Source organism: Cricetulus griseus, chromosome 5, assembly GCF_003668045.3.
Source record: "Cricetulus griseus strain 17A/GY chromosome 5, alternate assembly CriGri-PICRH-1.0, whole genome shotgun sequence".
NCBI classification, from domain to species: Eukaryota; Metazoa; Chordata; class Mammalia; order Rodentia; family Cricetidae; genus Cricetulus; species Cricetulus griseus.
The window spans coordinates 58,952,544-58,972,790 of record NC_048598.1 but is presented as its reverse complement, the minus strand read 5'-3'; the positions used below and the strand labels follow the sequence as shown (position 1 = coordinate 58,972,790).

The 20,247-nt window shown below is 39.7% G+C and overlaps 1 protein-coding gene across 1 annotated transcript in view; it reads left to right on the top strand.

The window, feature by feature from the left end:
* Thsd7b (thrombospondin type 1 domain containing 7B) overlaps nt 1-20,247 on the top strand; it is a 706,540-nt gene that overhangs the window by 501,388 nt on the left and 184,905 nt on the right. Inside the window, exon 14 of the mRNA XM_027417733.2 lies at nt 3,379-3,557. Coding sequence (XP_027273534.2) covers nt 3,379-3,557 — 179 coding nt within the window. The remainder of the gene's footprint in view (nt 1-3,378; nt 3,558-20,247) is intronic.

The following is a 20,247-nucleotide window of genomic DNA, read 5'->3' as shown; positions in this document are numbered from 1 at the left end:
TAACCATTACCTAATAGAATTCTCATATAGCAGGTTAGCATTGTGATAGTTATATTTCACCATACTTGGTTGCCAAAAATCTGTATGCATTAAGTGTGAGAGTAAAACTTATGTTTTCAATTTGAGCCAGGTATAAGAATATGCAGTTATTAATTGTTTTCACTACGGACTTCCCTTTGGCATATACTCTAGCATGGGCGTTTTCCTGAAAAATAAATGCCACTGTTGCTTAGCCTTGCTGAATTTCAAAATTATTTTGTGTTCATTGAATTTATAACTTTGACTTTCATGAGGATCCTCTGGGTTTTCCTTTTATCATGGGAAGAGTACAAAAGCTACGGCCAGAGGCTAGCTGATTAAACTCCTTCCATGTGCAGCCCAGATGAAGATAATTTAAAGTCTCACTCAATTATAAGGATGTCTAGTTGAAAATGTGCTTTAAAATAGGGCATACATAGACACTCAGATATTTAAGGTTTATGTGAAATAGTCTGGAAATTCATATTTGAAGTCTACATGTCATAAGGATAAATGCTAATTTTCTATCCTATTCTTTTAGTTTGGTGGCCAATGAAGTTACTCTGTGACTTGTTTTTTTCTGTAAATTATATAATGTATGTGGGGCATCTCTTTAATAAGTGGGGTGACTTTGGCTATGTTGCTAATATCTGGTTGTTTATAAAAACTCATTAGAAATGACTACAGAATTAAGACTTTTAAACAGCAAAATTATTTTTTAGCATTCTTAATGGGAGTTTTTTTTTTAATTCCAATTCCAGAGGAATTTTTGTGTCATCAGGAAATGTGGTATGTTCATTTATTGACAAGTGTTGCCTAGATAACTTCAATCCATTCTAATAATGTTGTAAGGAAAATATAATCATATGAATAAGATGAGAGAGAAAGAATAACAGTGACAGAAGGACAAAGACAGAAAGATGGAAGGAGAAGGAAAGAGGGAGGTGGGGGAAAGAGAGAGGAAAAGAAAGAGAATAATGAAAAAGAAAGTGAGGGGGAGGAGAGGAGAGGAGAGGAAGAAAGATACAAGAGATCTGAAGAGTTCAAAGACCTGGAGAAATCAGGTTCAGATGGAGTTTGAAGAATGTGCTTTCTATAACAAAGCAAGCACCTTTCCATTTGAATATGAAGAAAGCAGTAAACAGTCTGGATTGGGTATAGATGGTATCATAGGAAATTGAAGGCATTTTGCTCCAGTCTTTCTGTTGTTTCCAGCATGGGAGGAGTAATTATTTAAGTGAAAAGAAAATGGAGAAGGTTTGAAAAGTCTGTTGTGAAAGAGAAGGAAACTCAGAAGAATTCCCAGACCGTTGGAATACCAGACTAAGACAGATTATGTGATGAAGTGCCCTCAGTATACATCCAGCACTTTCCTTGCTCTGATGGTAGTCCTGTTTTAAGCACAGAGAATGAAGACTGCAGGGCTGACCAAAGTCTGAAAGCTTCTCCTCTGGCATGGCAGAAGGTTTCTGGGAAAAGATGTTTGGTCATAATGGAGGAGAGAAGCTGAAATCAGAACTAAGGATGCTAGCCTGTAAAGAAAGACTTACTTTGCATCAGAAAAGGTGTGTCTGGAGGACCTTGTAAAGGTAGAATTCAAGTGACTGGAGGTGGAAGGAGAGGAGAAATAGCAACCTTGAGGTGGTTCCCAGACTGCCACTGAGTTAGAATCACCCTGGGGTTTTTAAAAGCTGCAGCTTCCTTAGCTCCATCCTTTGTGATTAAGGCTGAGCTGGTACATGGTGCACCTTGGTCAAACAGAGCTATTTCATAGAGGTCACCACAGACCTTTGCTTTGAACATCTCATAAGAAAGCTCATTTTGTTTTGCTTTTGTAACATAAATTCACCCTTTTCTTAAAGGAGCATTGGAAAACCACCAGGTTTTAAAAAGATGAGCAACATCAATATTTCATATTTTGAAAAGTACCCTTTTCTCAGGGTTATTGACAAATACAGAAAAAAAAAAAAAAGGAGAGAACAATTAGGAGAAAGACACAAGTCAAACAGTATTAGGCCATCCCAGGAGCCCAGTGTGAATCAGGTCTGGCAAAGGAGATGTGGTTCAGCAGAAATGTTTGTGATTTTTGACCCAGGACTGATGATGGCTATTGGTATAGTTCCGAATGATTGAAAGATATGAAATTTTCAGCTAGGGTCATCCCTTGGGTGTTGACCACCATGTACCAAATGCTACAGAGACTGTAACTCAAAGCAGCCTTTCTTATGCCACTGTTTCCTCGGGTTAGGAGTCTGGACCCTGCTTCCCTGCTCTCTGCTTAAAGGTGTCATGGGTGGTCTGGAGTTGAGCTTTCATCCCAGGCTCAGTCAGGGAAAGCTCTTCCTCTGAGCTCCTCTAGGATTTCAGCAGAGTTCATCTTCATGTGGACTTTTAATTCCATTTGCATAAAGGCACCAGTCCTCTCTTCAGAGTTTGGAGCTGAGGAGTCAGGCACAACCAGGGTCATCTCCATTCATAACTCATATCAGTCTACTGAACTGACACATGAATTATGTCTGCAAGTGACCTCCACTGTGGCCATTGAAGTCATGAGAATGAGGTCCTGTGACAGGCAGGGGGCAGTGAATTCCTAAGAATGTAGAACCAGGTGCTGGGGTCTGGTGACATTGTGCTGAATGCAGAACTCACAGCACTCAGAAAACCTCAAGGAAGAGATGAGCAAATTCTATGACAGACATGTGGAAATTGGGAAAGCCAGGCAGGGGCCTGAGTAGCTCAGTAGCTGGGAAGAATTCATTTGAAGTAGGAACTGCCAGAGACAGGAGCAAGAATGACCAAACAAAGCTGGTACTTCTGAGGCGCTCTTCAGCCCACTTCACCCATGGCTCTTCAGTTCTGCATGCCCTCACAATAGGCAGCAGGTTATCATTTTTTCTACTTTCAGTGGTACAGTGGTCTTTCTCATTTCTCTCCTACCTTCAAGTTACAATACTTAGAAGAGAGAATCAATGTCTTCATTAGTGAAAGCTTGCAAGTAACAAGTAGATGAAAGGTTCACTGGCATATGCTACCTATTCCAGATGGAGAATTCTAAGAATTTGAGGCTAGAGAACACAAGGCTCACTGAGGGAAAATGATTACATTGTTTGCACTGAACTGCTTCCATCCTGCTTCTGCTCTTTCTTCCATTCAGAATGAAGTAAACAGAATGGCAAAACTGGATCCAGGTGTAACCACATTTATCTGTCTCTTCCAACTTTGCTCTCCTTACAAATGGAAATGTGTTGAAGACAGCATAGCAACAGTAATGAGAAATCCAGTCTGTAAGGATGGAAGTAGAGAATGTGACTTCTGCATCTGATACTTTCCTGTATTCACCGAAAGATTTTTTTCTTACAGGTTATGTTCAAGAAGAATGTGTCATCCCCTGCCCATTTGATTGCAAGCTAAGTGACTGGTCCAGCTGGGGTTCTTGCAGTTCGTCTTGTGGGATTGGAGTAAGAATTCGATCTAAATGGCTAAAAGAAAAACCTTATAGTGGAGGTCGACCATGTCCCAAACTGGATCTCAAGAATCAGGTAAAGTGAATCAACAAGCATACAAAAAGTTCAGTCTACCAGAGTTATTATTTCTGGTTGAAAATGAACTCATTCTCTTACAGAGAACCTGACAATGTTGAAAGAGTAACAAGGGCAGACACTAAGATAGCAGAGTAAGAAATAGAAGCTTTGCCTGATCTCACGTAATGAGGAAACCAACTTGGTACCCTTAGCAATAATTATATTTACAAAATTATGTCTAATTGATTTTTAAATAGAAGTATAATTTGATATTGTTTAATGTGTACATACTTACATTGTTTAAACATAAGTAATAAAATAGACCATCAATTAATTTAAGATAACATATTCATAATCTAATCTTTAACAATCCAGAAGTGATGTTCTAGTTTTCTTTTGCCCAAGTCTTTATCCTAATTTTCATTGCTGTCAATCTTGCCAATTCTTCTACAGCTCTCCAAATCCATTTTGACTATTTTTCTACACATTTTCCCAGAAGTCATGCCTAATTTTTACAAGTGACATCCTGATGGATACCTTTCCATATAGCTGTCTAATAAAACTGTCACACTAAGCAGCCAGAGTTGACTAGAGCATATTTCAGCCACTTTCATCCAGTGTCTAAACTTAAAGAATTACAATGAAGAACAGCTGCATACCAATTAGTAGATTAGGACTGATGATTTTAAAATCAATTTAATAGATGACACTTGAGATGAAGCCAGTTAAAAGGTCTTTATCAAAAGGGCAGTAAAATGTATCTCACATGGTGATGTATATCATTTTATTGGGAACCTTTTAACAGAATAGCTCCACTGGCTTCTATTGCTAATTCTGTTGTTAATCTCTCTCCTCCTAACACCATTTTGATTTCGATAACATATACATTGTTAATGGGAGAGAGATAACATCTGTCAGTTCCTTACATGTTTAATTAGGATGTATGGGGGAGTGTTCAGATTTGAGCATCATACATTATTTCAAGAATAATATCATATCGTGAGTTATTTCCCCAAAGTCTTATAAAAGACAGATTACTTACTAAAAAGTTACCAATCAACCAAGAAGTACTTAAGTTGTAAAATTAGGCAGAGTTAATATGAGTGTCTTTTTTTCTTAATTGCAAAATAATGGCCATCACACCTTCTCTTAAGATGTAAGCCTTATATGGAAAACAAAGCAAAGGATTGTGAAAATAGCATTAAGACAGTGATGAGCCCTCATAGTTGTACATGATCAGTGTAGAGAAGAGTGAAATAATGAAAATGGAACAACGGCAGCAGAAATAAACCTTATAAACAAAGAAATAGAGGAGGTATACAGTCAGGAAGGAGACTTTCAGTTGAATACTCTCCACGAAGACACTTTGACCATCTCTGGGGAATTTTTCAGGTATTTAAAATAGAAAAAAAAATCTGCTAAGCACTCATATTTATGAGCATCTATATTTATCATCACATCTTCTTCAAAACAGTCAATGAAAGCTGAGCCTTTAGAAATCATTGATTTTAGTATTCTTGGTTTATAAATGAGGAAGCTATATAGCAGTGGCAGGTCTCTCTAGAGCGCAGATGTCAAGCATCCCTCTCAGTGCAGAGGGCAAATGCACAGAAACACATCTATTAAATGTGAGAGAAGGAAGGAATTGATGGCAGAAGTCTGTCTGTCCTCACCTGGAGGAAATGTGCGTACTTACCTAAGACACAGCACTCATAACTTTGAAAGGCAGCATTAGCTAAAACTTAAATTCAAGTCCAAGAATAAATTAGATGAATTTGGTAAGTGAAAATTAAGCAAAGGAGGCCTCCTTAAGGGATGTTTCTAAGTTCTGAATTCAAAAAGGTAGTGTGGTTGTAGCCAAAGTCATTTGGTGTTGTGATGATCAGAAATGAATCCTAGACTTTGATGAGCAGAAATAGAATTTATCATGGAATTTATTCTTATACATAGAAATTTCAGACACCTGGCACACATGTGCAAGCGAAAAAGTAACCCCAATGCATACTTCCTATATTCTTAAACTTTATTTTTATTGCAAATTGATAAATGATAACTGTATATATTAATGGGATGAAATGATGTTATGTCTTGTGACTAAAATATAAGTGATTAAATCAGTATAACAGACATCACTCATTTCAACCATTTTGTGATGAGAACATTTGTAATTTTCTCAGCAACTTTGAGATGCTTTTATTAACAGCATTAACCATGCTGTGGCAGATTTCAGTTAAAGAAAACTCCTCAGGTAGTCTGTGACCACTTCCTTCCCCGCACCTTCTCTCCATTAACCTTTACTCTGCTCCCTATTGAGTCTGATTGCTTTACAATCCAAACCTAAGTGAGAACATGAACTGTTTGTCTTTTTGTTCTGCATATTTTAAAATTTTGATTTTGAGACAATAAGGTCTTCCTCTGCAGCCCATAATGCCCTGGAACTCTCTGTGTAGCTCGGATTGGCCTTGAGCTTGCTTCAATTCCCCTGCCTCATCCTTCCAAGTCTTGGGATTACAGGTGTGAGCAAGCATGCACAGCCAGTGTTTGTTCTGTGCCCCGTTGCTTCCACTCAACACTGCTCTCAAGATCTATCCACAATTTCACCGTTGGCTGCATTTCTGTCTTTTCAAATCCAGACAGCATCCATTTTGCATATGTACCACATGTTCTTTCCTTTCTCATCGCTGCCATTCACTGTGGCTGATTGTGTAACTCAGCAATCATGGACAGTGCTGCAATGTACATGGAAATGCAGACATACTAATTTTAGCTTGTCGTGGTAAATACTAGACATAGGATTGTAGAATCATGCTTTATTTTTTTTTCAGTTTTATGAGAAACCTTCAAATATGTTTTTATGACAGTTGCTCTATTTTACAGTCCCACAAAAAATGCACAAGAATTCTATTTCACCTACGCACTTTGTACCTTAACATATGGTTACTGGTTAGAGTAAGTCATAAATTCTTTCACTCATTCATAAGTCTGTGAATGACTAGGGAAACTTAATTCCATCTCTAAAGCAAGACCACCTGATCCGTGTCAATTCATGTGTGGGAAGTTATCTGTGTTGACATCATTATATATTTGCCCTTGCCTGTAATGGAGTCTTCTACATGCATGTGCATGCATATGTGTGTGTGTGTGTGTGTGTGTATGTGTGCATGTGTGTGTGTGTGCACATGTGTGTTTGATTGTATGTCTTGTGCTGCATATAGAGCTTGTTTGGAGGAATTCATACTTTCACAGTTCATCTAACAGAAATGTAGGCTGTCAGAGATTCTCATTGTTTAGAAAATAGTGCCAACTTTACTGTTTATGTCAGAAGTAACCAAATTACAGTAGAAGAGAGGCACAGTTCTTTAGTGCCTTGTCATGAAGAAAAATGCATTGTGTGTCACATTGAATCCAGTACACTGTTCATAAGAACACTGAACTACTTGGGTATGTTACTGGGTAAAATGTTAGTGCACTGACATAATCATTCTCCCTCTTCGATTCTCTTTTGGGCATTGAGTGTGTTTGAGGGCAAGAGCGCTCTGGGTTTCTTGAAAAATCTCCCATCCTCTGGTGTATAGTCCTGTGGGTCATCAACTTACAGTCATAAGAGGCCTAAATGAAACGTGGCCTTCTCTATGGATGAGAGGGTGCCTCCATCGAAGTCAGAAAACACATTAGAATGGTCTCTTGTGTACAAATTATCATTTGTGTTCTCAAAAGCACAAGTCCTTCTAGAAGAAAGAAATAATCTCCAAATTGGTTCCCAAAGGGTCTTTCAAAATTGCCCTGAAAAACTTTGACATTTAGATTCCCATTGAGGACTAGCCCAGTGATATAAATGGAAAGGTTGGCATTATGTACACATACCCGTAAACTGCTCTGACTCCTTCAGTGAAATCAATATTTATAATCTCTCATAAAAGCCTCCCTTTCAAACCAAAACCTATCAACCCGTTAGCTCTTCCTCTGAATGTGCCCCAGTGACAGCCATCCTTGAGTAGCTTCTGCTAAGTGTGTTTGTGATGCTAAATAGCTAACTATGCAGCTGTCCCTGAGCTCTTATCTTGGCATAAATGCCTTCTACACAGTTTATTGGATTATCAGGTCAGTTGGCTGATGCCCTTGGCTCTGTTGTGCATAATAAAATAGACAATATATTTTAATTTTTACAGTCTAAATGTGTGCACTTGCACTGTATATTTTGCTATTTTTTTCTTTTGAAATGATGCCATTAGCAGATTAAATATAAGGGCCATAAAGCCTCACTGGACTTAAATTTCCTTTTAAAAGTTCTTTAGATGATTGAAGTCAGAGGCACTTTAGAAAAACCATGGTTTTGTTTATATGTCAAAGGCATTGTATTCTCACTTTGAATACAATTCTTGTAAGATTCATTACCTATACATTTTCAAGATATACTCTCCCTGAACACCTTTTGGAGGACTTTAATGCCCCCAACTAACTTAGAGGATATGAATTAAATATGTGTGTTCTTTAGAAACGATTGCTATTTTAAAGGTGTGTCTCCACCCCAGGGAAGGTGACCTAAATTTGCAAATGAGAACAATGCATTTTATTTTTCAAACCAGGGCAATCACATTTTCAAGCACACTTTCTTTCTAATGGTATGTAAATGTATTTTACCATGAACACATCTTCTTTATGAGGCTTGAGGCTGAGCAAAGGGTTCTGTGTAAACTGGCCTGGGCTCAATCTGTGGGGCTTCTACTAGTCTTGTGTTTACAAGCCCACTTCTGAAAGCTGTCATCCTCTTCGTATTTTTTTTTTGACCCAGAAAAATATGGCTGCAATTAAGATTTAATCAATTTGGATATCCTCATGCAGTTCCTGACATAAACCAAATCATTCCTGGCTGCTTAACTTGGACTCAGTGCTTTGGCAAGAACCCCAGACTGAAGCAGAGGAAGAAGCTTTTTCCCTCAGAGTTCAGGGGAGGGTAACCCTAACTGACCCCTGATCACACATCCAATAGTCTCTTCCTGTGGGGGAGAGTAACTGGTGGTTGTACCTTTCCTAAGAACTTGGATTCAGTGAAGCCTGTCATGTGGTGCAGAATGAAGAGCTTCAGACAGGTTTCATCTTAGTGTTTGGAAGGACGCAGCAGGCCTGGAAACTCCTAGCACACTTCCTTTCTCTCACATACAGTAGCTATCCCAAACTCCAGGCCCCCTTTCACTCCACCTGTACACGTTGTAAAACAGCCTCTGTGATGGGTTGCTTTAACTTTGTAACCTCTATACCTATCTGCCTAAACAACTGTGTACTTTGAGGCGTTGCTCTAATTGAGATCACAGGAAAGGCTGTTTTTCCTCTGTTGCCATTTCCAAGTAACACTGTTGTTTTTCTTCTCAAGTGATCCCCTCCCCCAACACTTGTGCCCACAATACCCTACTCTTCATTATCCAGAAGCCATTCCCTTCTGGCTTGTGAGCATCTTTGAACCTTCATCATTACTAAGAATCTCTAGAACCACTTATGAGAAAGCAGCGTGTTTATATCTGTTGTCCACTGGTCCTGTGTTTTATGATTATTATTACTGATGCTTTTATTTTAATATGATTTATTGCTATTCTGTGTGTCGTGAGCTTGCAGGTTAAGATATCTTTATTCAAATAATACCGGCCAAGCACAAGCCAGAGCATGCCCAGAGGCAGCAAGCTAGGAGGCCAGAGAGAACTTCCATGTGTCTCCTGCACCTTTGAACCCCCCACGCATCATCCTGAACATCCCCTGGCCACGCCCTGACAGGTGTGGTTAAGCACACCTGTAGCCAGCCCTTGAGAGGTGTGGTTACGATGTCTCTCTACAATTCCCCCTTTAGTCTAAAAGAGGATTAAAACTTAATAGTGTAAAACATCCAAAATTAACAATCATAAAGGTGGAATACAAGAAGATTCAATAATCTGCCATTGTACATCCTAACTATGTCTATTCCAGCTAAGCCCTAACGTCATCTGAAAGGGTGTCCAACCTGAACACCTCCTTCCAATCCCAACCCTAAACAATAGGAAAGTTATTCCTAACTAGGCTTACACCACCCTAATAGACAATAATGGGGAACGGGGGCATAGCATCTTCCAAGTTACTTCCTGCTGAAATGGGACGATGGTAGCCTTGTGGGGTCCTGTGGGAAGAAAATGCTAGTATAGTGAAAGTCTCTAATGGGTTATATCCAGTCCATGTTAGATAGGATTTGCTTGATTGAAGATCTAGGTTGAAATCCTCAACTTGATTGAAGTCAGCCCTTAGGAGGCGTGGTTACAGTGTCTCCCTACAATTCTGTATGCACTTGAATTCACTTATAGGTGTTACTCACAGTGTTAACTATGTGCTTCGAGAAATGTCCATATAGCACAATTACTAAATGGTGCTTTTATGATCTGTAAACTTAGGAAGTGGGGACATTTTATGTGGTTTGGCTTTATAACTCCTTCACTGTTTTCTCAAGCCTCGTATTACCCCTAACCCCGTAACTCTTAACTCCACTCAGGTGAGGGGTGGTCAAAATTCCAGGACAAGCCCACAAATGAAAGACCTCTGGAGGCTCAGGCTCCCAGGATCTCAGTCCAGGACCACAACGACCCCTATCACCTTGCCGAGGCAAAAGCTTGATGCAAACAACATGAGGCTTTATTGTAGTTGTTTAACGAGCTAACCCCATGTTAGCTCGGGCCTTTCATCCAACCACCATGGTGGATGGCTAGGAAAGACGGCAAGAAGCCACTGCATAGAGATCTTATAGGGCAGTGTAAGGGGAGTGTCTAGGGGTACACACAAGCTCAGGATTGGTGTGCCTCTAGGCTTGGAGGGCCTACCATGTGTTGATTCGTCAACTGTGGTTATGGCCCATAGGCCCTCCCAGGGTGATTGCTATGCTCTGGGTCAGAGCATTGCACACAAACTGGTAGGGCTATGGTGCCTTCTTAACTTAAAAAGAAAGGCTGTGCTTAAGACATGTTTGAAAGTAGATTTGAAAAGGCATACAGATTCTCTAATTCTTCGATTGATATTTTCAGATTTGTTTTTCCCAGAATGTAAATTTCTAGTCCTGTATAGGTCCTTGCAGAACAGCCTTTGTAGAGAGATGACTTGGTTTTGAGTCAAGGTAAGTCATTTCTCTGAGAAGCCTGTTCTCTGTCTTCTGAAACCTGGAGTCGATTATTTCATAACTGTTATTGATCCTGAGCACAAAGAGAACACTAAGGTTGAGGAATTGCCATAGCAACTGTGTCTCGGGACCCTGCCCTCAACGCTGTGAGGGGACATTGCAGAGAATCCAGGAATGGGAATTTGATGAAAATGTTTCCATGTGCTGATTGTTCTGGTCAGGAAGTTTGTGCTGCCATCATAGAGATATCCGCTCACCAAAGCTGGAAATGATGCTAAATTAAGCCCCCAAAAGAGCAGCTTGGTCACTGACTTAGCTTTTCCTGCCTAACTTAAACAAGGAATCACTGGCTTCCTTAGTTCCACATTCAGAGCAAACCATCAAATTCTTTCCATCTAATCAAAGAGATTAATTTGTAAAGAATGTGAACATCCCTTGCCCAATGTTAGCCACTGGGCATTTAAAATGTTAAGACATGGTCAGATTTGGGTTCATGTTGAAACTTTCTGAGTCTAAGTTTCATAATTTCTCAAGTAGGTATCTGATAAAAAATAAATACTCATTTTATGTTTTATTGCTTGATGCATAATCAATGTATTTATTTTTGTGTATGTGTGTGTATGTACACACACGTATGCACACATGCACACATGCACACATGCAATAGCATACATGTAGAGGACAAAGGACAACTCAAGCACTATCCATGGGTAGAAATAACCCATCCATCAACACATCAAAATGTTACCATAGCCCTTCACAACTGCCTCTCTCTGGCAAAGATGGCTGTTTTTCAGTCTGGTGATGCTGTCATCTTACAATCTAAAAACAACTTCTGTGAATGGAACTGAATGTTGTCTCCTCTGTCTTCCTTTCTCTAACATTATGTTTGTGAGAGCCATTCATGCCATGTGATAGGGCAATCTCTGTTTCTTTACATCTCTTTTTCTTACTTAAGCATATATACTTAATTACATTATACAGTATTCATTATTGTGCTAGACATAGCATATTTTATAGTTTTTTTGTTAAGAGACAATCAGCTTGTTTGTAGTTTGGAATTGTTGCAGATAATACTGCCATGGCCATTCCTGTATGGGTCTTTCAGTGCACACATATCTACTGAAGAACAGACTTCCTAGCTGTAGAATATCATGCTGTCAACTTTGGGGATAGTTCACATTTCAGCTTCTAAGCTATCCTAGGCACAGAGAGTACCTGATTCTATATATTGCCTTGAAACAGATCAGTTTCTGCCATAGAGGTGTGGATAGAGATGTAACTGTCCTGTGGGTGCAGCAACTGCCCATCTCCTTATCCCTCCCAGGCCAGCAAGGCAGTGACTACTACAGACCACTTTTTCCCTCCACAGACAGAGGAACTGCATGAGCATCACCTCCATGCGCCCTCCGTCCTTCCTCCTTCCAAACAGCTGTCCCCTTCCCTCTTTCTCTAATCTCCTTCTCTGTCCTGCACTCTGTTATGGACAAAGCTGCTTCATGAACTTTCTGCACCACAAATCTGACATTTAAATGTATCTCAGGAGCTTTTATTACCTTTATATGAAGTTCGGAGTGTGTGATGTTTTTTCCCAGATTTCTTGTGACTCACCTCAACTCTGTTTACCAGCATGGAGTGGCATGCTCCGATAGCAAGGCTGTCAATCTGGGGGAGTTTCTGGATGGTAGACTGCTGTCTTCTGTTTCCCTGTCAGCCCGCAGCTAGGCTTTCTCAGAAAGTGTGAGAGTCACAGTCTCAGGCTGATCAGATAAATCAGCCGATGATTCTCATACAGACTCTTCTTCACAGGAATTCTTTTTTCTGTTGACTTTGCCACAACCAGACATTTGTTTAATGACATTAGGTGTTTGGGTCTATTCTATTGCCTTTTCTCTAGGAAAGACCCATCAAATTTATTACATTTGCATTAAAATTCTGCTCCACTGTCATTTAAATATAGATTGTTTAAGACAGAATAGAGTTGTTGTCTTATTATCACAAGAGAAATTTCCTTTGCTCAGTTGACAAGGAAGAGACATGGTGTTTATTATTAATGCTGAAAACAGGTACAAAGCTCATTATAATGTATACATCCAAAGGATTTCTCCAAGCAGCACACGTTATCCCATCTTCCCCTCAGAAATGGAACAATCTTGTCATTTTTAAAATGAAGGGAAATTAATTTGAGCAGCAACATTAGAAAAGTGTGGATTGACCTAGCTCACTGATACATTGTATACAAACTAGAGACCTGCAGGGGCAAGGTGGCATGAGCCTGTCTGGAAACCATGATACAAGAGTAAAGTTGCTGTCATTTTTCTCTGATTTTGGTGGAAGAATATAAACAAATCTTCTGGACTTATGCTTTACTTGTCTTTTGTGTGTGTGTGTGTGTGTGTGTGTGTGGTGTGTGTATGTGTGTGTGTGTGTGTGTGTGTGTGTGTGTGTGTGGTGTGTGTGAGTGTGTGTGTGTGTGTGTGTGTGTTGTGTGTGTGTGTGTGTGTGTGTGTGTGTGTGTGTGTATTATATATACTGTTATATTTAGAAATGTTATTGAAATTCAACATATTCCTGTTCCCTCTTTGTCCATCTACTTCATGCAACTTCAACCCACCCATCTCTTTTCTCTCTTTCTGTGAATGTTTTTCTTGCTTTTTCTTTTCCTTCCATGTTATTTCATCATCATCATTGCCACCACCACCACCATCCTCACCAATAGTTAAAGCTGGCAACCAGGTTCTTTGAGGTCCAAGTCTCCCAGAAACAATGCCAGAAACAACATTCCAGGGAAAGAATTTTACTTCTCAAATGCTTAGAGAACACTATTAAGGAAATGAACATAAGTATGGCAAGAGGGAAAGAAGCCAATAAGAGTTATGTTGTTGAGGCAGTTACCACCAATCCTGCAGGAACCTTGTGGAGGCCAAACTACATGTGTCTCAGATTCACCACACCTAATGTACCTGAGAGCTTTCAAATGCTATGATTACCTGTTTGAGGGAAAATCAAGTCAATACATTCCAGACTGAATGTAAGTAATCTTCCTCTGGCCAGGACAAATCCCTTAAGCATAGGAATGTAGTTGCTGACTGTTGGAATGTTGACCAGAGCATAGTGAAAAATTGCTGGTCAGATTATCACTATGTGGCAAGAACAGAAACACTAAAATGATTCAGCCCATTTCTTAGTTGGGAATAAAGATTTGTCTGTGCTACATCAAAGCACAAGTGTTCCTCTTTTCCACCAAGAAGAATATGCTTCACTGTGGCCAACTTGGAGTAGGGTAGTGTCATAGGAATTGGCTGCTTAATCACACGTGGCCATTCTAATGCTGAGTCTTTGTCCTTGGTGAATACTGGATCTGCAGAAGGGAAAGGAATAAATCTGAATACAGAGAACAAATTCTATCCAGTTCTTGGGCAGAAAGGGTATTCAAAATATTCAGAACTGTCTGCCATATACCCTCCCTTTCATTCATGGGCTTTAGCACACAATGAATCTTTCTCTTCCTTTGCTACCAAGTATGGCTTTGCTCACTTAAAAGTAGTTGTAAGTGTGAGGTGGGATTTGAGCCACTCAGTATTCTGCCTGAGTGAAAAAGAAATTATCTGGATAAAGCTAAGTCTCCAGGAGGACTGGCTTTTGGAACAATAAACAGCTCAGTTGGTCAAGAAGCCTCAAAATACCAATTGCTGACCTCTCCATCGTGGTTTCACATGAGATCTTATTGAGTGTGCATCCCAACCCCCCCCAAACCAATTAAATCAGAATTTCTGGGGATAGGATCCAACCTCCAACCGTCAATATTTGTTTACTCTCCAGTGAATCTAATGCACATCCAGGGCTAAGAATCACTGTCTAAGGCAAACCTATCGTCTTGTAAATGAGGTATCCAGAGCTGACAAAAACAGCTTGACATCTAATTACCAACTAGAATAGGGGTCCTGACTTCCAGCCTGTTGCCCTTCCCTTCTTGAACATTCCTTCCATCCAAATGAACCCAGACATTCATTGGACGCCAAATAAAACACCACACTCACAGTCTCTCATAGGCAAACAAGCAAGGAGCACCCTGACTTCATCCTGTGGTACTTCAGTCTGACTTAGATTCTGCTTGAGCCACCAACATTGAGTGGCATGGACCACAAGCAAAGATAATTTGGGGAAGTGTTTCACTGAACTGAATAGGGTTTCTTCATATTTGTCTGATCCTCAGATAGGGAGGGGATATACCGGGCTAGTTATATACTATTCTTTATGTAGAAAGGTACATATGTCATATCTAATTACCTCATACTGTTGGTTACAAATTAGAGATGAAAAATTAAGTAATTTTTATTGAAAGACTAGTTTTAGAGAAAATAGCTAAGACATAATGGTCAGCACATTTTCTTTTGTATCTTTAACAAATATTGCCTGTGCACGCTCGTGCTATGTAATGAGGGATGTTAGCAACAGACAGGTGGAAGTGTTGTGTAGGTGAGTAAAGTGACGGAGGTGAGTCATTCATGCATTCAGTCAGCTCCAACACATACTGGAGAAAACCATCTTCCAAAGAGAAAATGCTAGCTGTGGCTACAGTTTGGAAGGTTCCTGTCTACGGTTGCTAGTGTCTGTTGTTTTCTGATTGTGTTATGCAAACAAGTGGTAGAGCAAAACCACACATATCATAGGTGGGAAATAGAAAAAGAGAAAGAGGAAGTGATGGGATGGCATGCCACAAACTCCTTAAAGGGCACCGCCCTAACTCCTTTTGCCCTGTTTTCCAAGGGCCCATCTCTTTAAGGTTATGACACACTTCCTAGAAGTGCCAAGATAGGGATCACATCAATTTTGGAGAAGTTTAAGAAAACAAGCTCTAGTAATGTAAATGAGAACTTTTGGTAGTACTACCTTTCTGATGGAAGCTAGGAAGTTTTAAGAGGAGAATTCCAAAAATTACAAGGTTTGGAAGGAAACCTACAGTTCATTGTGTCATTATTGACACATTATTTCATCCAGTGACTAGCCACAGGTGGCACATTGAGAAACAACCCAGAAAGCCACCATACACTCTTCATTTTCCTCTATTTTCGAAGCCCAATCTATGAGTATAACTTATTTTTTTATTTTTTTTACTAGTTCAAATTAGGAACAAGCTTGTTTCACATAGCAATCCCTTCTCCATCTCCCTACTCTCACCCCCACCCCTCCTCTCTCACCGGAGACCTAACCCCCACTCCACCCTCCACTCCCCAGGCAGGGTAAGGCCCTCAACAGGGGCTCCCCAAAGTCCACCACATCATCCTGGGCCGGGCCTAAGTCCTTCCCCATGTGTCCAGGCCAAGAGTTCATCCCTTCACATGGGATGAGCTCTCAAAATCCCATCTTACACCAGGGAAGAATACTAATCCACTATCAGGGTTCCCCTAGAGTGCAGAGGCCTCCTCATTGACATCCATGTTCAGGGGTCTGGATCAGTCCTGTACAGGCCTCCCAGATAACAGTCTGGGGTCGATGTGTTCCCCCTTGTTAGGCCAGTTGTTTCTGTGGGTTTCACCAGCATGGTACCAACCCCTTCCCTCTTCATTCCTGCCTTTTGCAATTAAGTTCCAGAGTTCAGTTCAGTGTATATCTGTGGATGGCTGCCTCTGCTTCCATCAGCCACTGGATGAGGGCTCTAGGATGGCATAAAAAGTAGCCATCAATCTCATTTTAGGGGAAGGGCGTTTAGGTTATCTTCTCCACCATTGCCTGTATTGTGAGTTCGTGTCATCCCCAGAACACACTCAACAACAGAAAAACCAATATGATACCACCAGAATCTTGGGACTCCACACCAGCAAGATCTGAAAAGCCCAATACAGAGGATGAAGAAGAGATGGACCCCAAAAATTATCTTAGGAAGATGATAGAGTCCTTTAAAGAGGAAACAAGAAAATCCCTTAAAGAAATAGAAGAAAAAAACAAGCAAAAAATTACATGAGATGGAGGAAAAGACAAACCAAAAAATTCAAGAAGTAAACAAATATCTTAAAGAATCTAAAGAAAGCCAAGAAAAAACAACCAAACAAGTGAAGGAAGCACTCGAAACAGTTCAAGGCATAAAAGCTGAAATAGAAACAATAAAGAAAACACAGAATGAGGCAATGCTGGAAATAGAAAGGCTGAGTATAACTTATTAAATTAACAATTAGGACATACTAAGATGGGAAATTAAGTAACTTTTTATTAAAATACCAATGTTTAGAAAAATAGCTGAAAGTTTCCTCAGACAGCACATTTCCTTGCCCAGGGCTCTTCCATGACACTTTTTTGGAGTGGTGAGGAAAAGGTTCTGATGTCATTTTGCAAGGTATTTAGTGTAAATAGCCTGCCAATGCCTCACTTGTGTGAAAAACACCTGACACCCAAATCAGATGAACCACATAAGCAATACAATCAGGCACCACATTTCCTATCCTGTTTTCCTGCCCTGAGTGAAAAAGCAATCCCAGTGAAAATTGTTCACTTAAGTACGTTTCTATTCTTAGCTCTCCATACACAATTGTTTTACAAATTTAAAAAACTCCTGGGGTAGGGCATTGAAACCATGGGACTAAGTGTGGATGGAAGGTTAGAAAGTGCAGACAAGACATTGGGGCACTTAAAGCTTGATTTAGTATGTGCACTCTCAGTGGGTATTTGAAACATTACATTTTCCTTGTGTCTTTCCACACTCACCCTCCAATCCTGAAGCTGCTGAAAGCTGGTGACTTGATATTTATCACCGCATTGATCTGCTAAGGGTTGAGCACTCACAAACACATCAGTGAGTTTTAGTCTGCTTTTGAATCCTTTGTCAAACTTTAGTGTCTGCAGCTTTGTGTGTTTGTCTCTGGGTCTTCTCTTATGCTCCATTGATCTATATGTTAACTTTTGTGTCAAAACCATATTGCATTTGCCACTATGGTTCTGAAGTACAATTTGAGCTCAGGTAATGTGATGCCTTCTGGCTGTGTTCTTTCTGCTTATAATTGCTCTCCCCAGTTCTATAAAGAATGCTGCTGGAATTCTGATGGAGATTACACTAAATCTGTGGGTTGCTTTTGGCCATACACCATTTTCACAATGATAAATCTTCTAATCCGGGAGCACAGAAAACACAGTATCAAGGGAGCAAACAAGGCTCTTTCTCATATGTTGATCTTAGACTCCAGCTCTTAATGTACATATCCAATTAAGAATAAATATGTATAAAGTCCAGTAGAATAGAAAGGGACCAGTAAAACTGGAGGTCTCAGGGTTGGGGCAGACAACATAGAGAGGTGGAAATACAGGTGGGGAGGGGGAGACAGTTGCATCAAGGGGAACACAGAGATTAAAAGGGGGTGAGATAAACAATGAGAATATGAAAAATCTCATGAAGACCTGTTCCTTTAAAAACTAATTACAATAATAACTATAAAAATAAATCTCATCCTAATGATAGAATGAATGAGGAGAAAAAATGTTTAGAAACAGATTGTTTTGGAAGGCTGAGCCCTTTGACACAGTGAAATGTTTGTTTTTTGCTGTGAGTGAATTACCTGCTCTTGGAAAATAAAGTTCACCTGTGTATTTAGAGGCTTTATGTCCACGTTCCATTTCAGCCTTATGTCTACTGCCCTTGAGGCTTCTTATGGTGGTTGCATTGGTCTAGGCATAGCAGCCAGACCTAGGAGCTACAAAGGCAAAATCAAGCCCTGGGTAGAGAGGATGACAGAATGTTTCGTCTACTAGGATGTATTTGTGTGGCTGGTGTGGATTATTTTGACCTTTTTGGTGAAAAAACTACAGGACATTTTTTTTTGTCCCACTGACTTAGCAACTGTGCACTTTCCACTTTTTAACTGCTTCTCTGATAGCTGGCTGAAGCATTGTAAGAGCAGGCTAAAAAGACTAACAGGTCTGATAAAGTTCAAGGAGCGAAGCCAAGCAAACTGGAGCACCTGGTGAGTTTACACTTACTTAGATCTTTCTAAATTCTTAGCTTAAGAAAAACAAAGCTCCATTGATTATAGGCATTGTAGTCTAAGGGCCCCATGTCTAGAAAACAAAGTAAGAAAGATAAACAAGTAAAATGTTGAGCAGATCCTGTGGGAAGTGGTCGAGGTAGCTATTTACCTCCAAATAGAGACAGTAGAACTGAGGCTAGATAGAAAGAACTTGGTGAATGAAATATGAGCATCTTGAACTCAATAGATGAGTCTCTTCGAATGAATTATTGTTTGTCATTTGGAACTGCACATTATTTGGAAATACTGAAATCTGTTCTGGCTTATTACTTAATTAAAAGCAAGATCTGAGCATTTTCAATCTCTATGTAATTTATATCATTTCTAAGTCACAAATTCCCCATAAGTCAGTTCGATAATTGTCAAAAAGGTATTGCTATGCCTAAGTACAGTCACAGCATCCTTTCTTCTCTCCAGCAGATGTTGCAAAAGAAGCTGTCACAGCTGGGGAAATTGATATGCAAAAGTATAAAAGTTGGCATTCAAAGATTAATTTCCTGTGTGTAATGAATGCCCTTGGTTCCTGGAAACTTCACTTTTCCTTTATTGAGTCTTATGGCTTCACTATCTGGGTGCACTCTCTGGGTGGCAATGGGCAGAGGGTAATTCTCTCCTCCTTTTATTTTAAGATGAACCAAAGTGGACCCATTGTTGTTCTAATGAGTTTGCAAGAGTTGCTCTGATGCTGAGATATGGCTGTATCTTTTGAATGACGATTGTGAAGAAACAAGAAGCACTTTTAACAACCTGGAAAACTTATCACCATTAAAGTGAACAGAGCACTAAAATATATATACCAGATGTTTCAAATGACTAGATTTGGAAGAAAACATTCAATTAATTTACATTTTAGTACTAAGAACAAATTTTAATTTATTCTGATTAACTACTTTATAGCCCATCCAGAAGAGCATTTGAAGGAGTTATGAAAGGCCATAAAAGGAGTTATAGCCAAGAAATGTCCTTTAATTGGCACAAGAGCAAGAGTTTTTTTTTTTTTTTTAATGCCTAATGCCCACATCTCTCAAAAGAGTTCATGTTTCACTTGCCTAGAACCTATGATTGAATTACAAATCAGGAATCGATATAAGAAGCAGATTAACTCAGTTAATTACAGGTTGTGCCAAGGTTTAATCCTCTACAGACCAGGTAAATTGTTCTAATGTATGCCACATACTTCCCACTTAATGGCAGTCACGTGGATGAGGAAAACATGAACAGATTTCTTGAGAAGGATTGTTGTAAAGGGTACTGCCTTCAAGTTAAAACTGATGGTTCCAGGTCAAAACTTTCCTATGGTTGTGACATGTTTGCAATTCTGAGTGGTGCTGAGAAGAAGCCTTCAGTAGCTCTATCATAATATCAGGCATGTTGTAATCTGTAGCTGGTATAACCAACATTGCTCTTAGTGTCACAATGCTGCTGATGTGCTTGGAGAAGGCCTTGGTAGACTGGTGCATTACAGATTTTCTACAAAACCAGATGTTAGAAACTAGTGTACATAATTAGGCTGGCTACAGAGTCGATTTTCTAGGCTGTTCAGTGTTTGCTGTTTTGATATTAATTT